The following is a 23,767-nucleotide window of genomic DNA, read 5'->3' on the forward strand; positions in this document are numbered from 1 at the left end:
ACGAATAAAGATAAAGCATCTTTTACTCGACTCGTTATTTAAATAATTTTTTACCTAGATAATGCCCGACTTTGGCGCAGCTACAGACGCACGAATTTATGCGCGTCGTTTTAACAAATTACTGTTCGGTTTCGCCTCAGGAACACTGGTGGCACGATGCACGCTTGATCTTAGTTGCAGTGCCCTCGTTTGAGGAACACCTCTTAGAAGCAGCAGAGAATTTCACATGGAAGGCTTTCACCAAGGATTGGCCATCATCTGTGATAAATGTGATGGATTTGTCCCTTGATGGGAGTGAATCTTCTGCTGCTTGGTTTCGGATAGGATATTTGTAAAGGGTGCTGAAAAGCAGACGAATGGAAAGCTTCAGGATTAATGGTCTCTGACAGTTCAAGTATCTTCTGTGAAGTTTGCCAATGAGAAGAAGATTACAGAGACGGCTTTTTCGGGTTGCCATCGTCGCAAAAATGTTAAGAACAGTAAGGAGCGTCGAAGATAGCGTTCACAATGGCGCAGAAGCTTGTTCCCGCAGTTTCCAGTGCGATTGTCGACCTTCGGAGGCTGCGATCCTGCAACGAAACAGTGAATCGAGGATGCTCGATCGGCCCAGTGGCACACAAAGCGGTGGCAGAAAAATACTCAGCCTTTTAAACCTTATTCTCCACTTCCCAGCGTATGAGCAGCAGGGGAGGCGGAGCTAGGAGAGCATCCAGGTACCTTCGGTTTGTGACAATGTTTTATTCAACCTGCAGAGGCTTCTGTTGCTTTCTATCCGCGACTTATTCATCCTCACCCGAGTTAGTAAGTGTTACGCGTGGCTCGTACGAGTCGTCCTTAGGAGATCCTGAAAACTCATGCTCAGAATTATGTAATTCCTCGAAGAAATTAAAGGGTAGAGCTGAAAAGAAACTCACCAGTCCATGATCACATGCACAGTTACTCCTTCCGCAAAAAAAGAACCCAAGTAAATCTGAAAACATTCACCAACGATCTTCCGTAACAGGACATTACCCTGAATCGGGAAAACTCCGAAGCAAAGCTACACTTTTTCACCGCTTCTTCCTCAACAAAGTGCATCCATAAAAAAACAGTGCAACTCTTTTTTATCACAGCGATCATCATGCTTCCGAGTACACGTAAACGATTCACAGCTGCCTGGGCCCGCAATTAGCCCAATTCCTTTTCATTTCAATGCGCGTTTCACACTCGCCGCGCACACCGGCAATTAACAGGCACCGTAGACCATGATCGAGACGCGAACGCGGGCAATACGTTTCGTCCGCGAACGCCTTAGGATGCCCCCGTGATCCACGACGATGGATCGGCCGATCCCGCAAAACACACCACGGGAAGGATGCACCGCGGCTGGATTCACGCTCTGTATGGCGTAACCGCTAATTGCTTCTGCCCCTATAAAAATGGCCGTCTGTCCAGCCGGCCAGTCTGCGTCGAACATGTTTCGACGTACCTTGGCAGCTCTGCAGCTTTGCGGCCTTTTAGCCGCCTGTGGCTGCGTGGTTATCCGCAGGGACGCGTACCCCGGCCCGTCGATCTCGATCGATTGCAGCAGGCATGGCAATTCGACCGCGTGCGGGACCAGCAGCGCGCAGGGGATTCGGTCGACAAGTGGTCAGACGGCGCTGAGAGTGGCGAGGCAGGTGGAGGGAGGGTCGTTCGGGAGTGGTGGGGATGTTGACGAGGGTGAGTTTTGGGAGGTTCGAAGGTGGGGATTGGTGTTTGGATCTTCAGGGGAATTGGCAGGTTTTGGGCAGACGCAGTGCAGGGACTTGGTTTCGGCATCTCGTGTGTATGAATGATAAGGGGAAGATTGTGGGCAGTGGATATTGTGGAAGGAATGGGAATTACGTGGGAAGTTTCACTTCAAGGGGAATTGGCAAGTGCAGGTCAGACGACGTACCAGTGTCATCCTTGTGAACACCTTGTGATTTTTTACTGATACCTTCATTGAATAAGAATCTCCAGTCATTTATCGAGGCACTGTGGAGTTTAATTCTAATTTCTCTACTGCCGGCATCTCTACTTAACATCTATTAAAAAGGAAAAGGAAAAAAATTGGATTTGCATTTTCACACTTGTAGCACAATCACAAACGATGCAATGTTATAATAGGTTACCTAAACCAAATTTAAAACTGCATTGAACATAAAAAGAAAGAAATTTAAGTGTTAATCTAAGTTCAAATGTGGTAAAACTTTAACTTTTTAGTGCTATTTATATATGATGTTTCCGGGTAACATTGGCAGATATTTAACATGTATCAAAGAAGGATAAGGATTAAAATTGGATGCATTTTGACACTTGTACTGCATTCGCAACAGATGCAACGTTGTGATAGGATACTCAAAGCAAATGTAAAAATGTTAATCTTTATATTATATAGCAAAATATTCCAAAAACATGCCAACGTTCCCCTGTGTGCAGGTCAGGCGGCTAACAAGTGGAGTTTCGATTAATTAACTGTGTAGCATTTAGGTAGCTTACATCTGAATCGTCTTAACACTCTCGAACAAGGAGCGTACATCCTCGATAATGTGGAGTACGGTTTCGTGGGAACGCTTCTACGGAGTTGCTCGCGTTAGCCGGTAATTATTAAATTACTCGGTGAACGCCACAAATTAGCGCCACTTTGTGTTTCCTTTCGACGCAATCTTCGCGAACGATCTTGATTCATTTTCTAGCGGGGACTCAGGTTTCCAGCTGCATATCGCGTGACAAGGCAGCTCTTTTATTATCTGCTGCTTATATCTTGCAATAACTGAATTGAAGCTTACATTAAACGGTGCTGCTAATTGCATTAACGCGGAGAATAACAAAACGCGGCTTCTATTTACAGTCACCTCGAGGAAGAAGAAGGACAAAGGTTATGGGAAATTGTTGCTGTACTTCCTGGGAGCTGGAAAAGTGACGATGCTTTACGTTATGATGAATGCCGTCGCCGCGATTGCTGGCAAGGCTCTGATCGTTGCTAAAGTCGCCCTTACCATCGCTACTGCGATTGCGTTGAAGAAAGCCTTTGGTGAGTGTGCTTCTTCCATCTACCTGCGTACTTCAATTATTCTATGCGTACGAATTTAATTTCTCGGTATGTAACTACTTAGCATTTCGTTGGGGGGCCTTTATGAATTCTCATAAGTTTAAGAGTAGGAAAGAAGTGGAAGTAACTGATACCTTGAAACTTCTTTTTCAGAGCACAAAGATAAGGTGTCGTACGAGATAATCAAGCACCCATATCACAGCTACGACAACACGCACAGTTCGAGCATCGATTTCGATTCTCACGGTGGTTTCGGAGAGAACGATGTCGCTTATCGGAAACGGCGGAGGATGTACCAGTAGAGAAGTGTCTCGTTGCGGAAAATTTCATGTAATTCAGGGACCACTCGTGAACTCTGGGTTATACACTCTCGAAGTACAAATGTATACCTGAAAAAATATGTGACTGTTAATAAATAAGATAAATAGTGAGAATACGAGCCTCGAATTTATATCCAGACTGCTGTGAATCTTACACATTTCACGAATGCAAAATGCATCACCAGGAATGATGTTTCAAGTTTCTCTGAAAACAGGCAGTCTTTCATTTGACAATCTTTATTCTTCAGTCAAGGTGCATCGTTTTTACAGAATGTACATGAAAATGAAGCGAACATTACATTCCCTGCACGCCGCACTCTCGTGGATGAAAATAAATACAAGTATCGTTAATTTTTGGTAGAGTACGCTTCGTTGACCATCAAAAACGAATGAAGATCAATTTATACAGCCACCGACGCGGGAACGATCCAAGTCGGCAGAATCGGTGGGCGCTCACTGATTTTCCACCGTGCAAGCATCAAATCGACTCGAATTGTTTTCCATATCGGTGGCTGTATAAATTCACCTTAAGTGACCAATTACCACTAATTAAATTAAACGTGCCTCCATTTGTTTGGGATTTATAATCAGCAACGCTGTGATACCCGCGTCACGTACCCTCCAATTATTTCAGCAAAGTCATTCGCAATTTTATGCATCTGATTTAACTACGAATGTCCTCGTACTTTATTTTACAAATAAATAATTAGAAAATTGTATTGACTGTTCTTAAATATCGTACACTTTACGTCTCGCCGTTTCATACATAAATACTCGCATTCGTCGTTTTATACAATAAGACTAAGTTTCCTATCGTCCGTTCGATTCAAGTGGGAGGAAGCGAAGCGTCGAGAGTCCTCTGCCAGCCTCCGTTGTACCCGCCACCATAGCTCCCATGGTGTTCAGATCCCGTAGCGTAAATCACTTCATGGCCACCTCCTCCCTGGTTGGAGACCAGCTTCTTCAAACCGACGATGGCGCTCAGTACCAGCGCTATTTTGGCAGTGAGCAAAGCTGTACCCGCGATCATTGCGATTTTTCCATAGGCCAGCTGCGCCATCATTGCTGCAAAACAGATTACCCGTGAGCACCTTGAGATTCAGACTCTAGGAGAAGTTCCCTCGAAGTTGCAAAGTACTTGAGGCTTACCTCCAACAGCGAGGGCTCCCATCATCAGCGCCCCGTATCCCTTGTCCTTCTTCTTTCGACCTGAAACGATGAAAATCGCGAGACTTTATCAGTTATTCAATTTCGATGTGGATGCTTATTGCACCAAATCTTAAGGAGGTCTCTAAAGATCTTTCTCCTTAAATCCAATCGAGTGCAGTGTTCCATACCTTGGAAGGTATCGCCGGGAATAGTAAGCTTGAAGCTCCTAGAGGCCAGATACTCGTGGAACTTGTTATCCAATTTCTGGTCCAGGCTCAGCTCGGTCCCATTGCTGTCTTGGAGCGATCTGTCTGTGCCCCCAGCTGCTGCGGCGTTGTCCCTAGCGATGGACACGTAATCGTTGATCACGTACACTGAATCGTCCTTGATCGCCGTGTCCAGGATCTCCAGGGCCCTCTGCTTCAGACAATCGAACGCGTTCTTCTCCCTGGAGCATCTGTCGAACAGTTTCGTGTACTCGTTTCTGCTCTGCACCAGGTGGGCCATCAACACCAGATGAAGGAGACACGTAATCCCCGTGGCTCTAGTCCTTCTCATCCTGTCCAAAGCTGAATGATACTCCTCTGTTACGGGCTCGCGGCTTCCAGCACTGATCGATTTCGCGGCACGCTGACCGCTCGTAAAATCCCGCGGACTAATTCGAACCGTTCCGTGGCAGCTCTTTTATAAGGGTATTTCGCGTTCTCCTACCATCAGCCTCTGCTCGTCCTTACGGCCGTCGGCTCACACCTGATCCACGCGCTGTTTAACGCCTCCTCCTTTCGGAGGAGGGACTCCTGAACCAAAACAATGTCGTACAGCCCCGTAAGTAAGTATCCCTCCGACCTGGTTGCCAAGTGAAGCTGAAACCACCTCGGAACTGGCCGCTGAATGGGAATCAGAGGCCTGCTCTAAAGAGAATCGGTGGCTCTAGCTCTGGAATGTTTGTGTGCCTTGTTTCCTACTTCCTCAACTTTTCTAGCATTCCTCGAAACAGCCACGGTGTACGGTGAAGTAGAGTTTGGATCGTTTTCAAATGATTTTTTACTTGCAATTAGCTTCGATCCTCTGTATGTGTGTTTGGTGTATCGTTCAAATCTGGCAACTCAATTTTCAACCACTTCCACCAATACAATTGTTTTGAAACTTTGCAGGCGAGCATTGGATGACAATACAATTTAAAAAGAATGTCTGAAATAAAAAAGTATAAAAAGAAATGTATAAAAAAATCCACAAACACTAAAAAGCAGAAAAAAAATTTTAAAAAACATTAAAACAATTAAAAAAATCCACAAGTACAAAAACTAGAAATTAAAAAAAAATGATGTTAAAAGATTTTACAAGAAATGCACTAAACACTAAAAAATACTTATTTTCTTGTGCTACAAATTCGATGGCGTTTTCTCACTTTAAATAAAATCGTGGCGCTGTTTTAAATCGATTCATATTCTGTTATGAAATAACCCGCGCCACGATTTTATTTAAAGTGAGAAAGCACCATCGAAATCGTAGTATAAGAAAATAATCATTTTTTAATTTTTAGTGCATTCTTTGTAAAATCGTTTAACATACAAATTTTCTTATATATTTTTTTATTGGATGATATTGAAAAATTCCTCCAAAGGAAAACAATATTCCTTGAGGAATTCTTTGAAAAAGTTTTATCTATCTCATACCAGAATCAAAATTTGGTCTAAGAAGAGCAGTAGATAAAGATTGCACTTCTTCGAGGTGAACTGATTAAGAGGCTTAATGAGGATTTTTTTTTAAATAGAATGAAGGTGAAATTCAGCAGCCTGAGACCCGTGGAAACCCGTGGCTCGAAGGCATTCTATTTTACAGCGAAAGTCCGCGTCTGCATTCGTTAATATCGACGTTGAAGCCGCCGTGCATTGTTCTCCTTAATGGCGCGCAGAGGATGGTGAAACGAATGGCTGTTGGGTACGCATTAATTAATACCGTGGAGATACTGTTAATCCGACACGGATTACAGACCGTGACGCGCCACATCCGACAAACGACCGGGACAACAACGAATTTTATTAAAAATTGTCCACTGGCTCATGGTGACTCGAGGTCCGTCTGAAAATCCAGGCCGCTCTTCTCCGCGCTCATCGTTCCTGTGACCAGGTAGCCATCGCAATTACCCTACTTCGGACAAAAAACAGGATGCACATTAATATCATTTCCCCGGGAAGCTGCATAATTGCGCTTGATAGCAGCAGAAAAATTTCAAAACTGTTCCTAATTGGGAAACTATGCCTGAATATGCAGGGCGATGCTAACAACGTTAATCGCAATAACAATTCAAACGCTAATACGATTTGTACCGCAACAGCGTTTAAAATAGTAAAAGATCAGCCTCCAAGATGCATTCGTGTGAAATAATTGCAGCCCAAGGAAGAAGAGCCGATAGTCGCCATTCACGCGACAAATTCCACGAGAAAGAAAACCGAACCGTTACGTTGTAACGAATCCGACGGTCACGCATGTCCGACGTCGGCCAGGCGAGCGCAGAAACTCAAACAGCGCTCGTGCGGGCTTAGGGGCCGTGAAACAAGGAACTTTTACGGTCGACCGTCTCCCCGTTGTAATATATGCTCACCTTGATTGTTACACTTGACATAAGGAGTTAGGAGCACGTGGCGTTACCGGGGCGATCACGGGACCATGAACGCTGTTACGAGCAGCGGCGTTTCCCGGACGCCAGTTTTACGCTCGCCACGGTTCCACCTTCTTCCGTACGAAGGAACCGGTACAGTTAGGCGACCGGAAGAGAGGGCGTCGCGATAATGGAGTGAGACTAATGCATTCGTCGAGTGAAAACAGCCGGGGGATGCGCAGGGCGACGCTTCCTGCGAAGCTGACGCGCGAAACTGACAGTGACTGAGAGAGACCTGCTGTTTCAGGAAGAATTTCATGATTGGTTTAAGTTTGTCGAAGGATTTTAGTGACTCTTAGTCGGGCAGACACAATAATGTGCATTGGATTGGGTAGCTCATTTGGTTTCGATTGGCTGCATCCCTTCGTTGTAGCTCAATGTCCGAGATATCGGTTGCTTGTACTACTTTGAAGACACGAGGATCTTTTCTCGGTTAATTCGAAGAAAGTGGATGTAAGTTGACATTCTCTTTCTTACGAATTAATACATAATTAACGATTACAGCTGTAAATTGCAAGTAAAATGATTGAAGAAGGAAGGGTGAAGAAGAAGATTGCTCTGTGGTTGTGGTCTCTCCTCGAGGTCCAGTTTTATTCGATGGGATATGATAGAAGCAATATCACGATCGTAAATTTCTGTGCCATTCTAATTCCTATAAAAAGTCATCTGTCACTTGCTATAAATCTACATCTTTGGATTATAAGAAGAATCTACCACCTTAAAGGTACACGTTGCCGCAGTTCAACAAGCTCGATACCCCAATCACAGTTGATTGTAACGTTCACAGGCAAATTAGCTACTCTTCGCCCAGACGAAATTCTTCCCACTTCGTTTGTTCTTCGCGCCCTCCTCCGTGTTGTCATAAACGTCGACGACTTCTCTGATCACGTGCTGACTGTAGGGCCCGAAATCGCTGCTCTGGTAGCCTCTGTAGGGTCGATGCTGGTAATTGTGATGATCGTAATAAGGGAATCCTCCGATTGGTGGCTCCTGACCGTACGTATGGAATCCATTAAATCCACCCCCTGGATAAGGCGCCGAAGCAGTGGAAAATAACGTGTTCCAGCCTAGGAGACCGCTGACGATCAGAGCTAGCTTCGTGAGTAGCAATGCTTTCTTCGTTAGAAGCAGCAGGAACCCAAAAAGTAGTGGAATGAGGGAAGCCAGGTTGAACTTGAACCCCAGGAGGAAAGGTAGCAGCAGTTGCCTCGTCAATTGTCTTCCTGGAATAAAGAAACATCAGCACGAGTCATTTCCAATGGACTCTGAAGCAAAAATAGTATCAGAATTGCAAACTAATCATCAATGAATGATATTAGATATTAGGTAAAAAAAAAGTAGATCTAGATCGTGCTAGACGTACGACACGATCGTAAGCCTTCGAGCGATGCAGTCCCCATAGCTTCGTAACTATGCTAGGCCTCGAGACTTCAAGGTCTCGAGTCTGCATCGCGAGTGGCCTTGACCGTGCTGCCTACTGGAGGTAGTTCCAGAAAGTAGCTCGTGGCGAACGCCGCCTCAGCAAAGATGCGAACCCTGGAGACCGGTGGGTTCGTTTCCATGCTGACGCTACAGTTTGACGATACCTTTGTAGCCTCGATTTCACGAGGCAGGTATCTTGAACCCACCATTCGTCGCAAGATCGAACAAATTTAATATTAATCTACTTGGAATCAACCAGCTCTATCAGATCCTAGAATTTGATCCCCCACCTTCACGAATCACTAATGGATACATTCATCAATGAAATCCTTCGAGAACACCCCTCACTCACCTGCTCCAGCCTGTCTGTCGCCGAAAGTCGTCGGTCTCTCATTCACCACGAATTCCAGCATCCCATTTCCGTTCAACATCGGCCCAGCCCTGAGCTGCAGTCCAGGATACAAGTTGTCCAGGTTCCACTTGAGGCTTCTGCGTTCCATTAACCTGGTCGCCGCTTTCACGATGTTCCCGAAATCCTTTGGGTCGTAGTCCCAATCGAGAAGCTCCCTCCCATAGCCGTCAGCTCTCTCCAGGTGCACTTCGTCGAAGTCCAGGTCGTCCTTGTGGTTCAGGGACTGAAGAGCGCTCAGAGCGCCACGATTCACGCACTCCAGGGTGCCGAACTCTTTTCTGGCTAGACAGGCGCCGAAGGCTTCGTTGAAGCTCATTGGATCCTCACTGTTCAAGATTGGATCCTCCGCTGGCTCCATCATCACCGTGATCCCCGTCGAAACGAAGATCAATAGGCACAAGCTACGGAGTTTGCGCTTCATAGCGACGTAGCGAGGCTCTCGGGCGATGATCGATGCACAGCGGATGGAAATAAAGTTGGAGGAAGATCGTGGAGAAAGTTGATAAGCTTCGGCGCGATGAAAGTTCCACGAGAAAGAGGAATTGCTAATTAAGCTCCGCTCTGGGAAAAGAGAAGTCGCGTCGAGGTGACTGGGTTGAAGAGAAGATTGCTTTGAGTGGACGAGATCTTGGAATTTGCGTACCGGCAATGGGAAACGCAAATGCACCAGAATTTCGTTTCCCCTTCTTGCCTGGAAAGAAAGAAACTAATATTTATTTAAAATTTGTGAAACTGGGTCAAGATCCTTTAAACCATCCCTGAGGCTTCCCGAACTCTTCATACTTCTAAGAACCACCTTGTCACTATCACGATCAACATCCCCTTCCCTGTATTCTCACCTAACCACCCCTCGTTATTCACCCTCCATCGTGTCGCACGCACAATCGGACTCGCTCCGTTTCGACATCGAATCACGACTCTGTAAAGCGCTCCACGAAAGCCGTACGAAATGTGGCGGAAGAAAAGTGCCCGACTTCTGAAACAATACTGTTGATCCAGCACCCACGATCAGCCGGCTATATAGGCGTCAAGGGGGCGTTCACACACGACGGAACAATCGGTCTCACTCGACGGATCTTACAAGCAGCGAAAGTACAGGTCGCCTGTATTTCGCGCTGGATGTACGTGGCCCCTCGATACACCGGATGCACCCGTGGAGAGCAATTTCCATTGGCCAGGGAAGGGCCCGGAGCCTGGGCTCGTTACACTGTCAAAACGTCGGGGCAACGTCTCCCGACCGAAGAGAAACTCCAGCAAGCTGGCCTGCGATAAGAAGAATCCAAAGAGGACGAGGAGAAGCGACGATGTTTGCCGTGACGAGAGCTACCAAGTGACAGTAAACAGGCTGTCCAAAGAAAGCAGTGGGCTAACCGGGCAAACATCGGCGCAGCGTTAACGTAGTTATGATCAATTAGCGTGCTCTACGGGGAGCCAGCACTAGGTGCGTCAGCGGGATGTAGGATAAAGTTGGCGTGGTGGGCGGCCTTTCATATAAAATTACGATTTATTTATAAATAATGCGATAAGTTACATGGCGACACCCGGTCAGGGTGGTATATAAATAATCATTGGATTGAATCTGGTGGCCCAGTGACCAGGTACTGACTAAGAGGCCGAGCGCTGTCGACCTCCGGAAGCCTCGGCTTCGACGAGATCGCTACGGAACGTCGACCCCTGAAGGGATACCGCACTGGATGGCCAAGGGTGCGCGACTACCACCTGTTCACTTCTTCCTGCTAGAGTCTGTTCGATGTCTCGGTCACCGTGAGCAAACCGAATCTACGCACATTAGTTCTGCTATGTCGGGGCTGAAGAGTCTCGTCAGTGAATCGGTCCGCGGTCACAGTTCGTCACGTTCAGTCACTAGTCACGTACAGTACATTCTGTTCGACGAAACGGGTCCTGTGGTGGGTTAGCTACTGGGTTAGGTTCGACACGGTCTGCACACGGTTCTCGGGGGCTCGAGTCGCGCAGCCCCTGTGTGATCGTCAGCGGCTGGACGATCACTTTGGCGAACGAAGGTGGAGAATTGAGGCGAGGTGATGCTGGATGAGGCGTTCAAACTATTCGGGGGGCTTGTACGCGTTGTAGGCGAGATCAGAGCCAGCCGATCTTGCCCAGCCGTGGTGGTCGTGGTGCTCCTCGTGGCCGTACGAGTGGACAGGGTGAGCCACCACCTCGTAGCTTTGGTGGTGCTTGTTGGCGAACAGCTTCTGCAGGCCGATGATGGCGCTGACGATCAGGGCGATCTTGCCGATCACGAGAGCCTTCAGGGCGAGGAGGGCCAGGGCACCGAGGGCGATGGGGATCAGAGCAGCAGCCTTCAGTTTCAGCAGCAGGAGGATCGGTATCAGGGATTTCACGATCTTCTTCTTCTTTCCACGAGCTAGAATAGAAACGGACAGTTATGGTTAACACCTTCTGTTCTGTGGATAAATCAAGTAAAGTGTCAATGAGCTGGGCATTAATTCCGGGGGGTTACCTTCGTCGAAGCTGCGAGAGACTTCCTCAGGAAGGCTGAGCTCAACGGTATGCGTGGAAAGGAACTTGGCAGCCCTGTCGTAGAGAGCCTCGTTGATAGCCGTTTCCTTGGCTTCGATCTCGGTTGGCAGGGTACTTTCGATATCGTTGAGGGACCTGGCATTGTCAGCGCGGCTGGAAAGTAAAATCCCCGTGTCAGGTCGGCCCAGCTGTTCGCGATTCCCTTTTCATCGACGCTAGCTAAGCCCACGTAATCACCGACGGCATCACGCGGCGCGGTTCGCATTTCACTGAATCAACCCCCAACGCGTAGCAGTCACTTTCCCCTGACGATTCCTTACCTGTTCTTTGCCTCCTCGGTCTGCACGATCTTGAACCCGTCGACGACCTCTATGTCGGCCGAGCGAGCCGCCCTGTCGACGAAACGCAGCGCCTTCAGCTTCAAGCACACAGCGAGATCCTCCTCGCCGGAGCACGAGGCGTACACGTCGAGGGCCTCCTCGAGGATAGACGGCTGGCTCGCGTCCTGCGCCGCAGGGGCGGCTAGAGCGGACGCGACCAGGAGCGTAGCGATTACCACGTACTTGAACATCTCCGTAAACGGTTCACCAAAGATGCAACTCGACGAATCAAACGGAATTACGTAGCCTCCTGGATATTCGACACTCCCTACGAACCGGACTGCTTACTCGCACCGTGCTACTCGAACTACTGCGGCGATCGTATCGACACTGGCCGAAAGAATCACGATTGCTGCCTTTTATCCTCGTCGCGAAAGGGGCCCGCGTACGTTTTTGAAATTTTGATGGCCCCCACCGGCCAGGCCCCCGCCCGCCGCCGGGTTACAACCCGTACGAGCTATTGGTTCTCCTCCGGGCGGTCGTCCAGCGCGCTTCTCTCTGTCGTCCTCGTCTCCCGTTGACGCGCCTCCACACGCTCGCACACGCGTCCTTCTCGCTTTTCTCCTCTCCTGTGCGAGGCTGCTTCGCTCCTCACGGGCCCATGTTCGTTCCCGCGGGGCACGCACACGTGCACGGGCCCCCTCGATCATCCGACACACGGCCCGGGAGGGAGAGTGGAAATCGCAGAGTGGAAGACGCTTGCCCACGCGTCGATGCCCTTTTCCATCCTCGCGGAGGTTCCACCGCCTTGGACCAGCGAGACCAGACGCAGGTCAAAGTGGATTCGAGTTTCACGCCTTTACTACTCAAATGGATCAGAACATCTCTGCTACCAGGCATTTTTTCTCATTTTGTCTTTGCTTGCAGGGAAAATGTATTAACGAGTAGGGACGTTTCTTCAAGTACTTCCACCACCCTCTGTGTCCCCTCTGATAAAGCTTAATAGACTTTCGCGTTCTATCGTACCCGGATCACCATTGGAATCCAGCGGAAAGTCGCGACGATAAAGTCAGACACGTTATCCGCCGCGGTTTCGCTTTCAACAAGCCGTATAATACCGCGCATTATGTAGAAGATACTTCAATCTCACGCCTCCGCAACTTTCATCGTCGCGTTACAGCCTCCCATCAAACAGGACGCGCGTTTTCGAGCCGCGGAGCTTTCAATCGACACACATACTTGAGATTCCTGAAACATCGTCGAATCCTCATTCCTCGAGGACCACGTGCGCTATCTGGACGAATTGTTCGTCCAATCATCGGTCCCGAGCAGCTCGACGAGTTTTCACGCTAACTGTAATTTGCAATTTAATCGAGTCCCCGGCGTTTCCCTGCCAATTTCTCCCATCCGTTGCCACCGTGCCCTCTCGCTCTCTCTCTCTCTCTGCATTTCTTTTTCTCTCTTTCAGTGGAATCGAATCGTGGCGGCACGCGGGTTAAAGTCATCTTCATTCAGCTTAAAATTAATATATGCCCGCTAGTGTCGCGAGCGACGCGTTTAACGGTTTTTCGTGGAATGTTCACGCGAACGAGTCGTGTGCGGACGAGTTGGGTCCGCGCCAGACCTCCTCGAGGAGGCCTGGCCGCGCCTCGGCTTGACCCCGAAGACTTCTCGCCTAGAAAACCGTGGAGAAAGAGGAAGAAGAAGAAGGAAGAAGGAAAGATGAGAGGGCAGAACGGCGCGAGTCGGTTTCCGATCACGGCGGGGAAGGATCGCGCGACTTTCTCCGCGGGTTTGAAGATGCTTACACTAGTGTTACTTCGAATTCTTCGCTCCTCGGTCCTGGTCCTCTTTCGCGTCTCAATTTTTATACTAGCTGGAAGTTAATTCTACCATGGATTTTTTAATTGAATGGCATAATTAACAACCCTTGAATAAACATTATCTTCTCTGATCCTTCCTACTGACCACAGTACCCCAAATAAATGACTAGATAAACAGTCTTTCGATATCTCTACTATGAAAACACACCTCGACGTCCAAAAGAAGATCACCGCCACCGCAAACGAGTTCTAGAAGATCGCCTAACCGACAAAACGAAAGTGTCTACGAGCTGTCCCGTGCATCGATCTCTCGGACCAAAAAAACAGGAGAGGAGAAGAAAAGAACCGTCTGCGTTACACCCCGCAGAAAACTTTCACTTTATCTCCATCCGTGGAGCGAGTAACGAATGCCAATTTTAATTCCTTTTTCGACGGTCGCTGCCGCGAAGCGCTCCTCGTCGATCAACCGATCGCGATCATCGATCCGTGTCACGATCGCCGAGTGTGTTGGCGCGTGACACCCCGATGGAATTACGAGGAGTCGGGCCACGAGCTATTCCCGTGGACCAAAACGCTAATCCACGGTGGCAGAGGGAGGCGGGCACGAGGTGCGCGCGGCTGGTAATGGAACACTTTCCTCTCGACGACGCCGGCGAGAGTGAACTCGCCTCAGGATCGAGGTCAGGTCAAGGCCCCCACGGATCGAAGCCTCAGGATTCTCCTTCCTCTCTTTTCTTCCCTCTTCCCGCGTCTCTCTTCCTTCGCGATGCTCCAGCATGAATTCCTGCTCGACCTGTCGGCGAATTTCGCTGGATGCGACGAAGTGCTTCTCGGTGAATGAATATCATCTGTGGTCGCAGATATTCATGGTCGAGTAGCTGAGGTTCGTGCTCGTTGAATCTCTGTTTGGTCGGCTCTCTGAAATCGCGTGTCCCCAGGTGTATTTTTGGCGAAGTTTGCTTGACCCACTACTCGTCAGTCGCTGAATTCAACTTCCCTCGGTCATCGGTGAAATTATGCTTGACCTTCCACTTCCTTCTCATTGAATTTCACTGAAGCCTATCGCGTTTCGCCGTGACAATTTGTTTAAGTTTCGCAAGTGGGTCAGAAGAGGCCTCGCGAGATTGGCCAGCGAACAGGTGCGCGGTACACCTCTGGAGCATCTTCGGCGCTGTTAACGCTGCTGCGAGACTGCTCGAGGATCTAGCTCACGGCAACGGAGCAGAAGCATCGTATACAGGAGCGAGTGAACGCGATTCGCAAGGATCTATTTCCGTTTTGCTCGCGAAAGGAAGATTGCTCCCTTTACGAAAGATTCGGTGGGCAAGTAGTACGGGTCAACGGATTAATCCACGAGACACGCGCATTCCGCGACTCCCCTACAGGCCTACAAAAGGAAAACGCAGCCATCGTCCACCACATATTTCCATCCCACCGATAATCACCACTATACCCACTCTGTCCCACATAAAAACTCCTGACCCACATTCTATAAATCCCAAGCAACTCATCGATCATACCCGACCCTCAAACTACACCTGCATCCACGCTGAACCAGATAATTATTCCTTCCCCAGCATCTCCTACGAACCCGTCAAAGTAGCCTCGTCGAAACGCATTCGAGCAGATTGAGTGGTTTGGGTGGACAGTGTAGAAAGAGTCGAAGGATTCGAGGAGTCTCGAGACGACTTTCGGAAGTCGGGAAGGGCGGCATCTCTACAGGAACCGGACCACCTGACCCGAGGATCGATGAACCACGACGCCTCGGGTAGGGAGAGATCGTGGCGATCGTCGGTGGGGAAACACGGACGGGGGCACAGGGGGGAGGAGACGCGGCTTTTCTCTCGTGGATGGTAGAGAGTGTTAGGCGCACCTTGAAAAGGCTCAGCGCGGATGCTGACCGGCCTGGTCGGTCTGGTCGGCCTGGTTTACTTCCCGACCAGACGTGTGTGGCCGCCCGTACGTGGCTCACGCGCACGCGTGCAGCCGAGCTTCCAGGTCCCCGACAAGTGCGTAAAGGTGGCCGACGCGTTTCCAGTATGTAGGTAACGCGACTCTGCCTCCCTTCGTCTCCTCTCGGCGGCTTCTGCGCCGCGGAGAAGAGGAAGAAGCCGGAAGCGCGCTCGCTCTGCTGGCCTGCATCGGCCGGCGCACGCGTGATCGACACGGCGATCGCCCGTGGACCCGACCGATCCGACGATAAACTCCAGACGATCTCCTCTAATTGCTCAGCCCCGTAGTGTTTCATCGAGCGTTACTTTCGATGGAGGCTCGCGATTCGAAGCTGGTCGATCGTCGAGCTCTGTCTCTTCTGCGCGCTATGGGCCGCGAAGACACGAATTCCTCTGACCTTATCTTCGTTGGTTGTCGTTAGAATTAGAATGCCCGAATCTTGCGTTAGGCAGACACAGAGCTTCGGACGTATTAGGCGAGGGAATTCTGCGGGGTGGTGCAAGAAGAACTCCTCGACGACGGTACAAACGTTTGTCTTAATATATTTCCATATCTATAAATACACATAGCTGACTTGCAGCATCGCGCGGGATAATAAATACTGAGGATGATACGGTCGAATGAGCGTTCGTGATTCTCGGTTGAAAGAAGCATGGACAGGTGACTCGTTGGTGAACCGGAAGACCGGCGGAGAAAGGCGCGAGGGACGTATGGGTGGGGAACGAAGTTCGAAAGAGTCGCGAGGATGAAGGACGATCGAGGAGGAAAGCGACGCTCGGCGTGAGCCGCGATACGTGAAAGCGAAGCTTGATGAGACTGAGGGCACGACCCCGTGGGGTGATCTGTTCCCTGTTTTCCTAGGTGGACGAAGGTTTGTAGGCGGAGTAGGCGAGGTCGTGCCTCGATCTCGCCCATCCGCTGGACCCGTGGCCTCCAGCTACTTGGACGACCTCGTGGCCGTGATCGCCGCCGCCACCGCCGGAGACTAGCTTCTTCAGGCCGATGATGGAGGCGAGGACCAGCGCCAGCTTGCTCACGATCAGCGCCTTGCCGGCTAGAAGGGCCAGCGCGCCCAGAGCCAAGGGCACCAGCGTTCCGCCGATCAACAGGGGAATAGCCAGCAGGCCGCTCATGTTCTTCTTCTTCTTGCGACCTGGGAACGGCATGCAATTGATTACCTTAATCAAATTCGCTCGACGGACCAAGGATAATGGAGTAATGGCTCTATAGAGAAAAAGAGTGGGCCACTCGGTCTAGCGGACCGGAAAATCGAATACGGAACTTCGTCTTTCGGACGGATGCTTGAACGAGTTACTTTAACCGAATCTATCCACCCCTCTCTTTCGTCCTAACCCAGACTGTGGATTCCTTAACTTCAGAGATATGCTTCTCACCTTCCTCCACCAGACTGCGTTGCAGGTCTTCGACGTTCGGTAACTTCAGCTTCAGAGTGCGACTCTGGAAGAACTTCACGACCTTGTCGAAGATCATGGTGTTCAGGGCGTCCTCCTTGTCGTCCAAGGCTCGGGGCAGGCTGGCCTCGATCTCCTGGAACGACTTGGGCGGCTCGCTCTCCTCGCTAGCCACCGGGTCGTCTCGGACGAACGTCACACCGTCGGCCAAGTTCAACTGAGAGCTCCTGTACATCCTGTCTATCGCTGAGAGGAGTCTCACTTTCAGGCAGGGACTCAGCTCGTCGTCGGCGCACTCTTTGTAGACCTGGTATATCTGTCGCAGGTCACCGAGCACGTTGCTGCTGCCGCTGCTCGACCTTGCTGTCTCCTCGTCGATGGAGTTGGTCGTCGGGTTGGTCTCGGCTGACCTTGACGAGGCCGTCGCCAGCAGGACGGCCAGGTACGCGTAACAGTGGGCGAAGTGTCTCATCTTCTGAGCAGGGCAGCCTGGAAGCATCGAAACAATAGTAATGTGATTTCTGCACGTGGACCCACGGGCATCGTTACTTAGTTCACGATCCTAATTTGCATCGAAAAGTCAATGAATTTTGTACGTGAGCTCAGTGCAGGACACCATGCTCCGAATAATCAACTTCGAACAACGAAAACATCTACGGATCATCGTTTGTTTAAATCGCGAAGGATGCCAGGAAATTGCACCACTCATCTAAGATTCTCATCTTAATAAACACCCTTCAGGACCCTAAGCTCCTAGACGTTTCCCAGCTCACTCGCAGCTCACTATACCTAGCAAGTGGACGTCGATCACGCGACTCAGAACAACGAAGCTCCTGTTCCTCCTTCTCTTCTTTGGCAATCGGCTATCGGTATCTAATCAAGGTTGACCGCCGCAACTAGCTAGATGACGTGTGTACGCGAGATGCGTGCGTACTGAAGAGCACTGTAACTAGACTGTCCGCAACGGAAGCCCTGCCCTAGCTCTATATATCTGGTCAGGTGTACCACCGTGGCGATATTCCTCCCCACCCACGGCCGCGGTACGTACACCACCATCGCGGGAGCATTTTCATTGCCAAGGATCACTTGAGGCCGCGATATCCCGCGATCCACCTGGGGGACGGTGAATAGAGAGCAGAATTCCTAGGAACCAGCCCGGGGGATTCGTCCCTACCTTTTCGTCGCACCCCACCAGAGCAGCGGATCGTTTCGCCAGCTCCTCCGACTAACGCTGTGCTATTCGATCAGACCGGTCTAACCAGATCGCGAACAACGCCTCCGACGCGTCCGAACGTTTGCTGCCGTTCAATCTGTACCCACGTGGCCGCGCGCGTCTCGCCGGATGCACGCGTCCAGTCCTTTTGTTGCGTTTCCCCTCGCCGTCTTATCGGCGAATCTCGATGAACCTGAAATCGAAAGGATCCGCGGCTAGATGGATGAGTAAGATGGGCACAGCATCGCGCGAACGCTGCTGGTGCGGATTCCTGATCGGCACAGACACGGTGGCTGGAAGTAAGAGAGGAAGAAGACTGTAGAGCACTTAGCTGTCGAGATTTAAGAACCTAGAAAGCCACTAAGTGTGGTGGACAGGTGTTCGAAGGACGGAAGCTGCATATAATTGCAGTACTTGAATCCATCTGACTTGATTCAATCGCGATATCAGTCGACTGATTAGAATCCTTGAAATCTTTACCAAAGCCTGTTTACTTGGCCCAGAAACAAGTGCCTCACTATATCCATTCCACCCACTTCAGCCTTGTACCAATCCAAAGATCGACTCCCCCCAGCGCGGATAAAAATAGAAGGCCACGAGTTCGCCGATCCAAGCATACCGTTAACCGATTGACGCTATCGGCCGGCCCAGTTAGCCCGCGCAGCTTTTTCCTCTTATCCTGGTCGCCTCCCTCGCATCCTTGTCGTTTTCGTCCTGGTCGATATCGCGCCGGTCTAGGTAACTGGGTCGCGCCAAGTGAAAACGCATTACACGTAGATAGTCGCGCAGGCCTTGACGATCGAGGAGGGGGACATATCATTCTCCTGATGCTCGGGTTCCTGGGCGCAGTGAAGCGTGACGGAAGCACCGAGGCAAGACCGAAATTTCGGAGGGAGCAGTGGCCCTGTTCGGTCGCGATTTCTTTCCACCAAGCGCCCTCTGTCTCTCTTCCGTCCAAACCGATTTCCTTCGGATCACGATGATTCAGCGGGATCCATCGCGCCAGGTGGACGATCCGGCTGTCAGGACGATCGTCGGGAGCATTCGAACGAGGTTGGCTCGTCGTCAGGCTGCCGGAACTGCGTTACCTACGTCGCCGTCGCCGATTTCTCGGCCGCGTACGTGCCGTGAAAATGATCTCTCCGCGGCCACGGCGAAAGCGACGAGGATCTCTCGCCTCTCCGTTGCCCCGGCTCCTCGGGTTTCCGGTTCGTCGGCCGATCCTGGGACACCGCTCGTCATTTTCTGCATGGTGATCCTGGTTGATGGACGAGCGTCACGCGTCGCTCGGTCGCCGATGAAATCGTCGTTATTGCGGGCCGACGCAGCGGGGCCACGGCGCGCGTAACGTTACGTCTGGTATGCAGGTTAGCGGTCTCGTAGTTCGCGTATCCGGCTTCGATGGACGGTAATCTATGCGACCGGTAATGAGGGTGCTCCGCGAGGAATGAAAGAAGCTCGGCCAGGTTTTACGAGCCATTAAGCGACCGATCGACGGAGGTGGGTCAGTGGTGGCATCGCCGGGAGATTCCTCGCTGATATTTACGACGTGCTTCGCGGCAGAGGCATAAATATTCACCGGAATGCCCGACGCGCGGCGGGAGAATCGTGCGAGCAACGCGCGAGCACTTCCTACGGGATCGAGCTCGTCCCCGTTCGCTGGATCTTCCAGATGTTTTCCAGAGGTTGTCTTTCGGTGGAAAGAGGAGCGCGACGAGCGTATCCCATGCACTTTCTACTCGGTCGATGCAGGAATCCCAACCCGCGTCGCGGTTGTGTTTACACGCAGCTCGTTAAGCCGTATCTGGTTCATGTACCAGTGGATGCACCGGCGTGTTATTATACTACTTTCACTCGTTTTCATAAATATCAGCACGGAAGGCTGTCTGCGCGGCAGCAGGGTTTATCCCCTGTGTCACGCTCGCGAGCAGGATAAACGAGCGCGCTCGGCCGTCGCCGCTTCCCGTCTTCCCAAGGGTGGACCTCGATCACTGACACGACTCACAGGCATCTTGCATTTTGGTTTTTCTTTTCTTTGGGACAAGACGCCAACGCGCCGTTCGCCACATCTCTTTATTATAAAAAGAACAACGGAGGCATTATAACAATAGCACACGTGGATGGTCGGGTACAATTAAATAAATACTAGGTTTTTGTTAGGCGCGATGAATAAATAACAAGGCCCGGGCAACGCTATACAATTGAACGAGTATCTATGCGGAGGTACTGGTTCGCAGTTGGAAATGGGAAGGAGGAGCAGAATAAGAGTAATAGGAGAGGTAGGAGGGGATGGAAGAATGGATGAGTCCAAGAATCGAGGGTGATAGGAACAATAAATATAAATATAAAGGATAGTCGCGAGGAGTAGAGAGGATCAAGGGGCGCGGAAGGAAGAGAAGGCAGATGAAAGGAGAGAGTGCTGGAAGGGATAGAAAAGAGGGGAAAGTGGAGGGTTGAAGGAACGAAAGTTTCTATCGGACGCTTCATGCTTGCTGTTGAGGCTGATGGGCGCGGTATGCCAGTTCGTGGGCATCTTGGGGTAAACTTCTGGCCCATCCGTGGCCACTGCCGCCGGAGTAGCCGCCACCACCGTAGTCCGCGCCACCACCACCGTAACCACCGCCACCACCGTGGCCTTCGTCGTGGCTGACAACGTGGCTGTTGCTGTGATGGGGGTGCGACACCACCTCGTAGGTCACGTGCTTTCCGCTCGAGCTCAGCAGCTTCTTCAGTCCAATGATCGCTGAGATCACGAGGGCTATCTTGCCGACCAAAAGGGCCTTGCCAGCGATAGCGGCGATCGCGCCGAGAGCCAGCGGTAAAAGGGCTGCAGCCTTCAGGGCCAGGGCCATCATCAGCGGGCCAAGAATCTTCTGGGCCTTCTCTGTAATTTCGTATTGTGTTTGTTAAATTCAGTGTTTATAAGATTCCCTCCACTGGAACATTATTTAATGTGGGGAGCGATGTAGGACTCTTCGAGTAGTAGACGTCTACTCTTTAATCTGAGAAAACAGGTGCTCGAGAATCCTCGAATCGGTTTTGAAACGGTAAATAGCAGTTTGTACGACGGGAAAATGTTCAGTCACTGAATTCGACCGTTACTGTAATAAATCCACGCTAGATGCTACAATGGACTCGCTGCCCGGAACCCAACGATCTCTTATTGCTAATTTACCGGTTAGTCGCGCAGAGACCCGGTACCCAGCGTAGCGTGGCCACGGTTTCTCAGCGATTACTATCCCGCACCGTGTGCAGCGCACACTTCCATTCGGGACAATGTTCGAGCGAGGAACATTTCCCACGAAACAGCGGCTGGAGGACACGGCAGGGACGCGACGGTCCCAAGGAACGCGACCCGACCTTTCTCAGGATCACGCACGGAGGAGCGAAGGAGATCTCGAAGTGGAATAGGCGAAGGTCAAGGCGATGTACCCCGCGCAGGATGGAAAGTATGTCAAAAATCTCGCGCGGCGGGATCTATCTGCCTCTTGCTCGCCCAGCGTGGGTAACCCTCTCCTCGTTTCACGACGATGCTTCAAGGGGAAGCGGAACCAGTTCCTCAGTGGGTCAACGTCTCGATGCCAGCTTCCCCAGCATCGTCATCGTCGCCCGTTGAATAGAGCCGCGACGAGGCTGAGGAACTCGCGCGATGCAGCTGACACCGTAGAGGCCCGAATCCCGGTTAACCACTTGTCGCGTTAATTACCGCCAGCGAGCACGTAATTAGGCGATTCGTCCGGCGAGAGATTAGAAACGATTCAACGGCGCCCCGGGCCTCGTTAGTCGTTGTATAATTAACGACGGGGGAACAGGCTCGTAGATACTTCAGCAACTAATTAACTGGCTTGGGAACGAGGTGTGTACATGCCGAAGAAGTTGAAATGGGACTGATTGCGCGCGATAAAGATGGAGGATTCGAGAAGATCCTTTTGTTCTCTGGTTTCGAGTACACGAGAATTTGATTGACGACGAGGCTTGAATTAATGAGGCTTTTGAATGAATAAGGATGCTCTATACTCACTCTTCTTGCCGCGGCTCTCCACAGCATTGTCAGCGAAGTCCTCGAAGCTTCGTCCAGCCGATTCAATCGCGCCAAGGATATCGGTACCTTTGAGATCTACTTTAACAGTGTGGGTCCTCAGGAATCTTCCCAATCGATCGAACAACAGCGTCTCCAGGTCGCTGGACTCGATGGACCTGCGAAGACACAACAGTACTATCAGCCCTGTCACTCAAGCTACCAAAAATATACGAAGAATACTTTAATAAAGATACATAGGAATTATCCGTCCCGAAGGATTTCTAAATCACATCCCTCCCATTAATCCCAGCTCGATCTACTACCAAAACTGACCTAGGTGCGCCCTCCTCGGCGTTGGAGGTCTTGACGACGGTGATCCCGTCCGTCAGCGTGATATCCTCTTTGTCGGCCAGCATCTTGTCCACGTAGGAGAATACTTTGTACTTGATGCAGCTGATGGACTCCTTCTTCAGGCAGTCGCTGTAGATGGTGGCCATCAGGTCGTTCTCGGTGGCGGGCTTGTCGTTGGCCGGCAGAGCGACGGCCACGGCCAGCACCGGTAGTAGCCACAGAACGGTCACTGAGTACTTGCTCATGATTTCTGGAGTTGGACGTCAAACGATTCACCAACCCGTGGAGCGTGCACGTCGGCTGCTATAACAACGGAGGACGGATGGTTTATTGTCCTACGTCGCGTGGTCTGCGTCGACTAACTGTTGCGCTGGCAGCTGGTGAACGTGGACGCCAGGATGCGTCGATCGGATCCCGTGTGTTACATCCAAAAGAGGTTGCATTGCTTTTATACCGAAGTATCGCACGAGGGGAGACCTCGCGCGGCACGGGCCACCGAGAGTTCGCGTTCGCCTGCTGCCCTCTCTCTCTCTCTCTCCTTCCCCGTTCCCCCGTATGTCGCTCTGATCGTCTCCCTGCTCCTCTCTCCTACACCCCCCTCCGTGGCAACGAGTCCTACGGGGGCCACGCTATCGAGGACCTCCTCTCCCTTTCGGCATCCCTCTCCTCGCAACGTTTAATTCGGCAGGGCAAAAAGCGCGCACCTCCGCGAGGAGACGGAGCGGGCGCACAGGGGAAATACGAGAGGGACACACTTGCATTTTCTTCCTCGTGCTCCCCCTGGCGAACGCCTCGTTTCCGTCGTTCTTACCGCCTGCAGCAGACCTACTTCGGCCACCATTAAGGTCCCACGGTAGAAGGGAGAGAGCCCCCTCTGCACGCCGCAGCGTCGCGATGAGAGATTCAATGAGGGAAATCTACGGGTAGAGGTCGTGGGGAAAGGTACCACTGGCTCCCTTGTGATTTCTCGCACGACTTCGCGTGCCTCTCCGACGATTTTTCGCCTATTATTAATTCGAACGCTCGCTCGTCGCGGGCCAGGAGTGCCAGGACCCCTTTTGCATTCGATGGGCGTCCACTTGGACGTAAATCCCTGTGCTTGACAGGAGAGCTACTGGATCGTGACCCAGCAGAGGACTCTCCTCTCGTTCG

General features: G+C 50.9%; 6 protein-coding genes across 6 annotated transcripts; 1 reads left to right on the forward strand and 5 right to left on the reverse strand.

Annotated features, from left to right (window-relative positions):
• The first annotated feature begins 1,418 nt into the window (after positions 1-1,418).
• Positions 1,419-3,422, forward strand: LOC143373880 (uncharacterized). The gene is made up of 3 exons (XM_076821500.1): positions 1,419-1,701; positions 2,855-3,037; positions 3,209-3,422. Exons 1-3 carry the CDS (start codon positions 1,419-1,421, stop codon positions 3,355-3,357), a joined length of 615 nt encoding a protein of 204 aa, XP_076677615.1. The 3' UTR covers positions 3,358-3,422.
• Positions 3,423-3,950: 528 nt separating this feature from the next.
• Positions 3,951-5,165, reverse strand: LOC143373879 (uncharacterized). Its single transcript, XM_076821499.1, has 3 exons — positions 4,713-5,165; positions 4,525-4,584; positions 3,951-4,440 (listed from the first exon to the last, which is right to left on the reverse strand). The coding sequence occupies exons 1-3, from the start codon at positions 5,080-5,082 to the stop codon at positions 4,202-4,204; spliced, it is 669 nt and encodes a 222-aa protein (XP_076677614.1). The 5' UTR covers positions 5,083-5,165; the 3' UTR covers positions 3,951-4,201.
• Positions 5,166-7,763: 2,598 nt separating this feature from the next.
• Positions 7,764-10,234, reverse strand: LOC143374422 (uncharacterized). The gene is made up of 3 exons (XM_076822586.1): positions 9,860-10,234; positions 8,961-9,711; positions 7,764-8,409 (listed from the first exon to the last, which is right to left on the reverse strand). The coding sequence occupies exons 2-3, from the start codon at positions 9,439-9,441 to the stop codon at positions 7,979-7,981; spliced, it is 912 nt and encodes a 303-aa protein (XP_076678701.1). The 5' UTR covers positions 9,442-9,711; positions 9,860-10,234; the 3' UTR covers positions 7,764-7,978.
• Positions 10,235-10,605: 371 nt separating this feature from the next.
• On the reverse strand, positions 10,606-12,195 carry Osi9 (DUF1676 domain-containing protein Osi9). Its single transcript, XM_076821498.1, has 3 exons — positions 11,843-12,195; positions 11,503-11,675; positions 10,606-11,406 (listed from the first exon to the last, which is right to left on the reverse strand). Exons 1-3 carry the CDS (start codon positions 12,091-12,093, stop codon positions 11,084-11,086), a joined length of 747 nt encoding a protein of 248 aa, XP_076677613.1. The 5' UTR covers positions 12,094-12,195; the 3' UTR covers positions 10,606-11,083.
• Positions 12,196-16,475: 4,280 nt separating this feature from the next.
• LOC143374285 (uncharacterized) lies at positions 16,476-17,502 on the reverse strand. The gene is made up of 2 exons (XM_076822289.1): positions 17,013-17,502; positions 16,476-16,771 (listed from the first exon to the last, which is right to left on the reverse strand). Exons 1-2 carry the CDS (start codon positions 17,500-17,502, stop codon positions 16,476-16,478), a joined length of 786 nt encoding a protein of 261 aa, XP_076678404.1.
• Positions 17,503-20,726: 3,224 nt separating this feature from the next.
• Positions 20,727-22,860, reverse strand: LOC143374081 (uncharacterized). The gene is made up of 3 exons (XM_076821935.1): positions 22,598-22,860; positions 22,265-22,440; positions 20,727-21,127 (listed from the first exon to the last, which is right to left on the reverse strand). Exons 1-3 carry the CDS (start codon positions 22,858-22,860, stop codon positions 20,727-20,729), a joined length of 840 nt encoding a protein of 279 aa, XP_076678050.1.
• Positions 22,861-23,767: the final 907 nt, after the last annotated feature.

Source organism: Andrena cerasifolii, chromosome 10 (assembly GCF_050908995.1).
Source record: "Andrena cerasifolii isolate SP2316 chromosome 10, iyAndCera1_principal, whole genome shotgun sequence".
Taxonomy (NCBI): domain Eukaryota; kingdom Metazoa; phylum Arthropoda; class Insecta; order Hymenoptera; family Andrenidae; genus Andrena; species Andrena cerasifolii.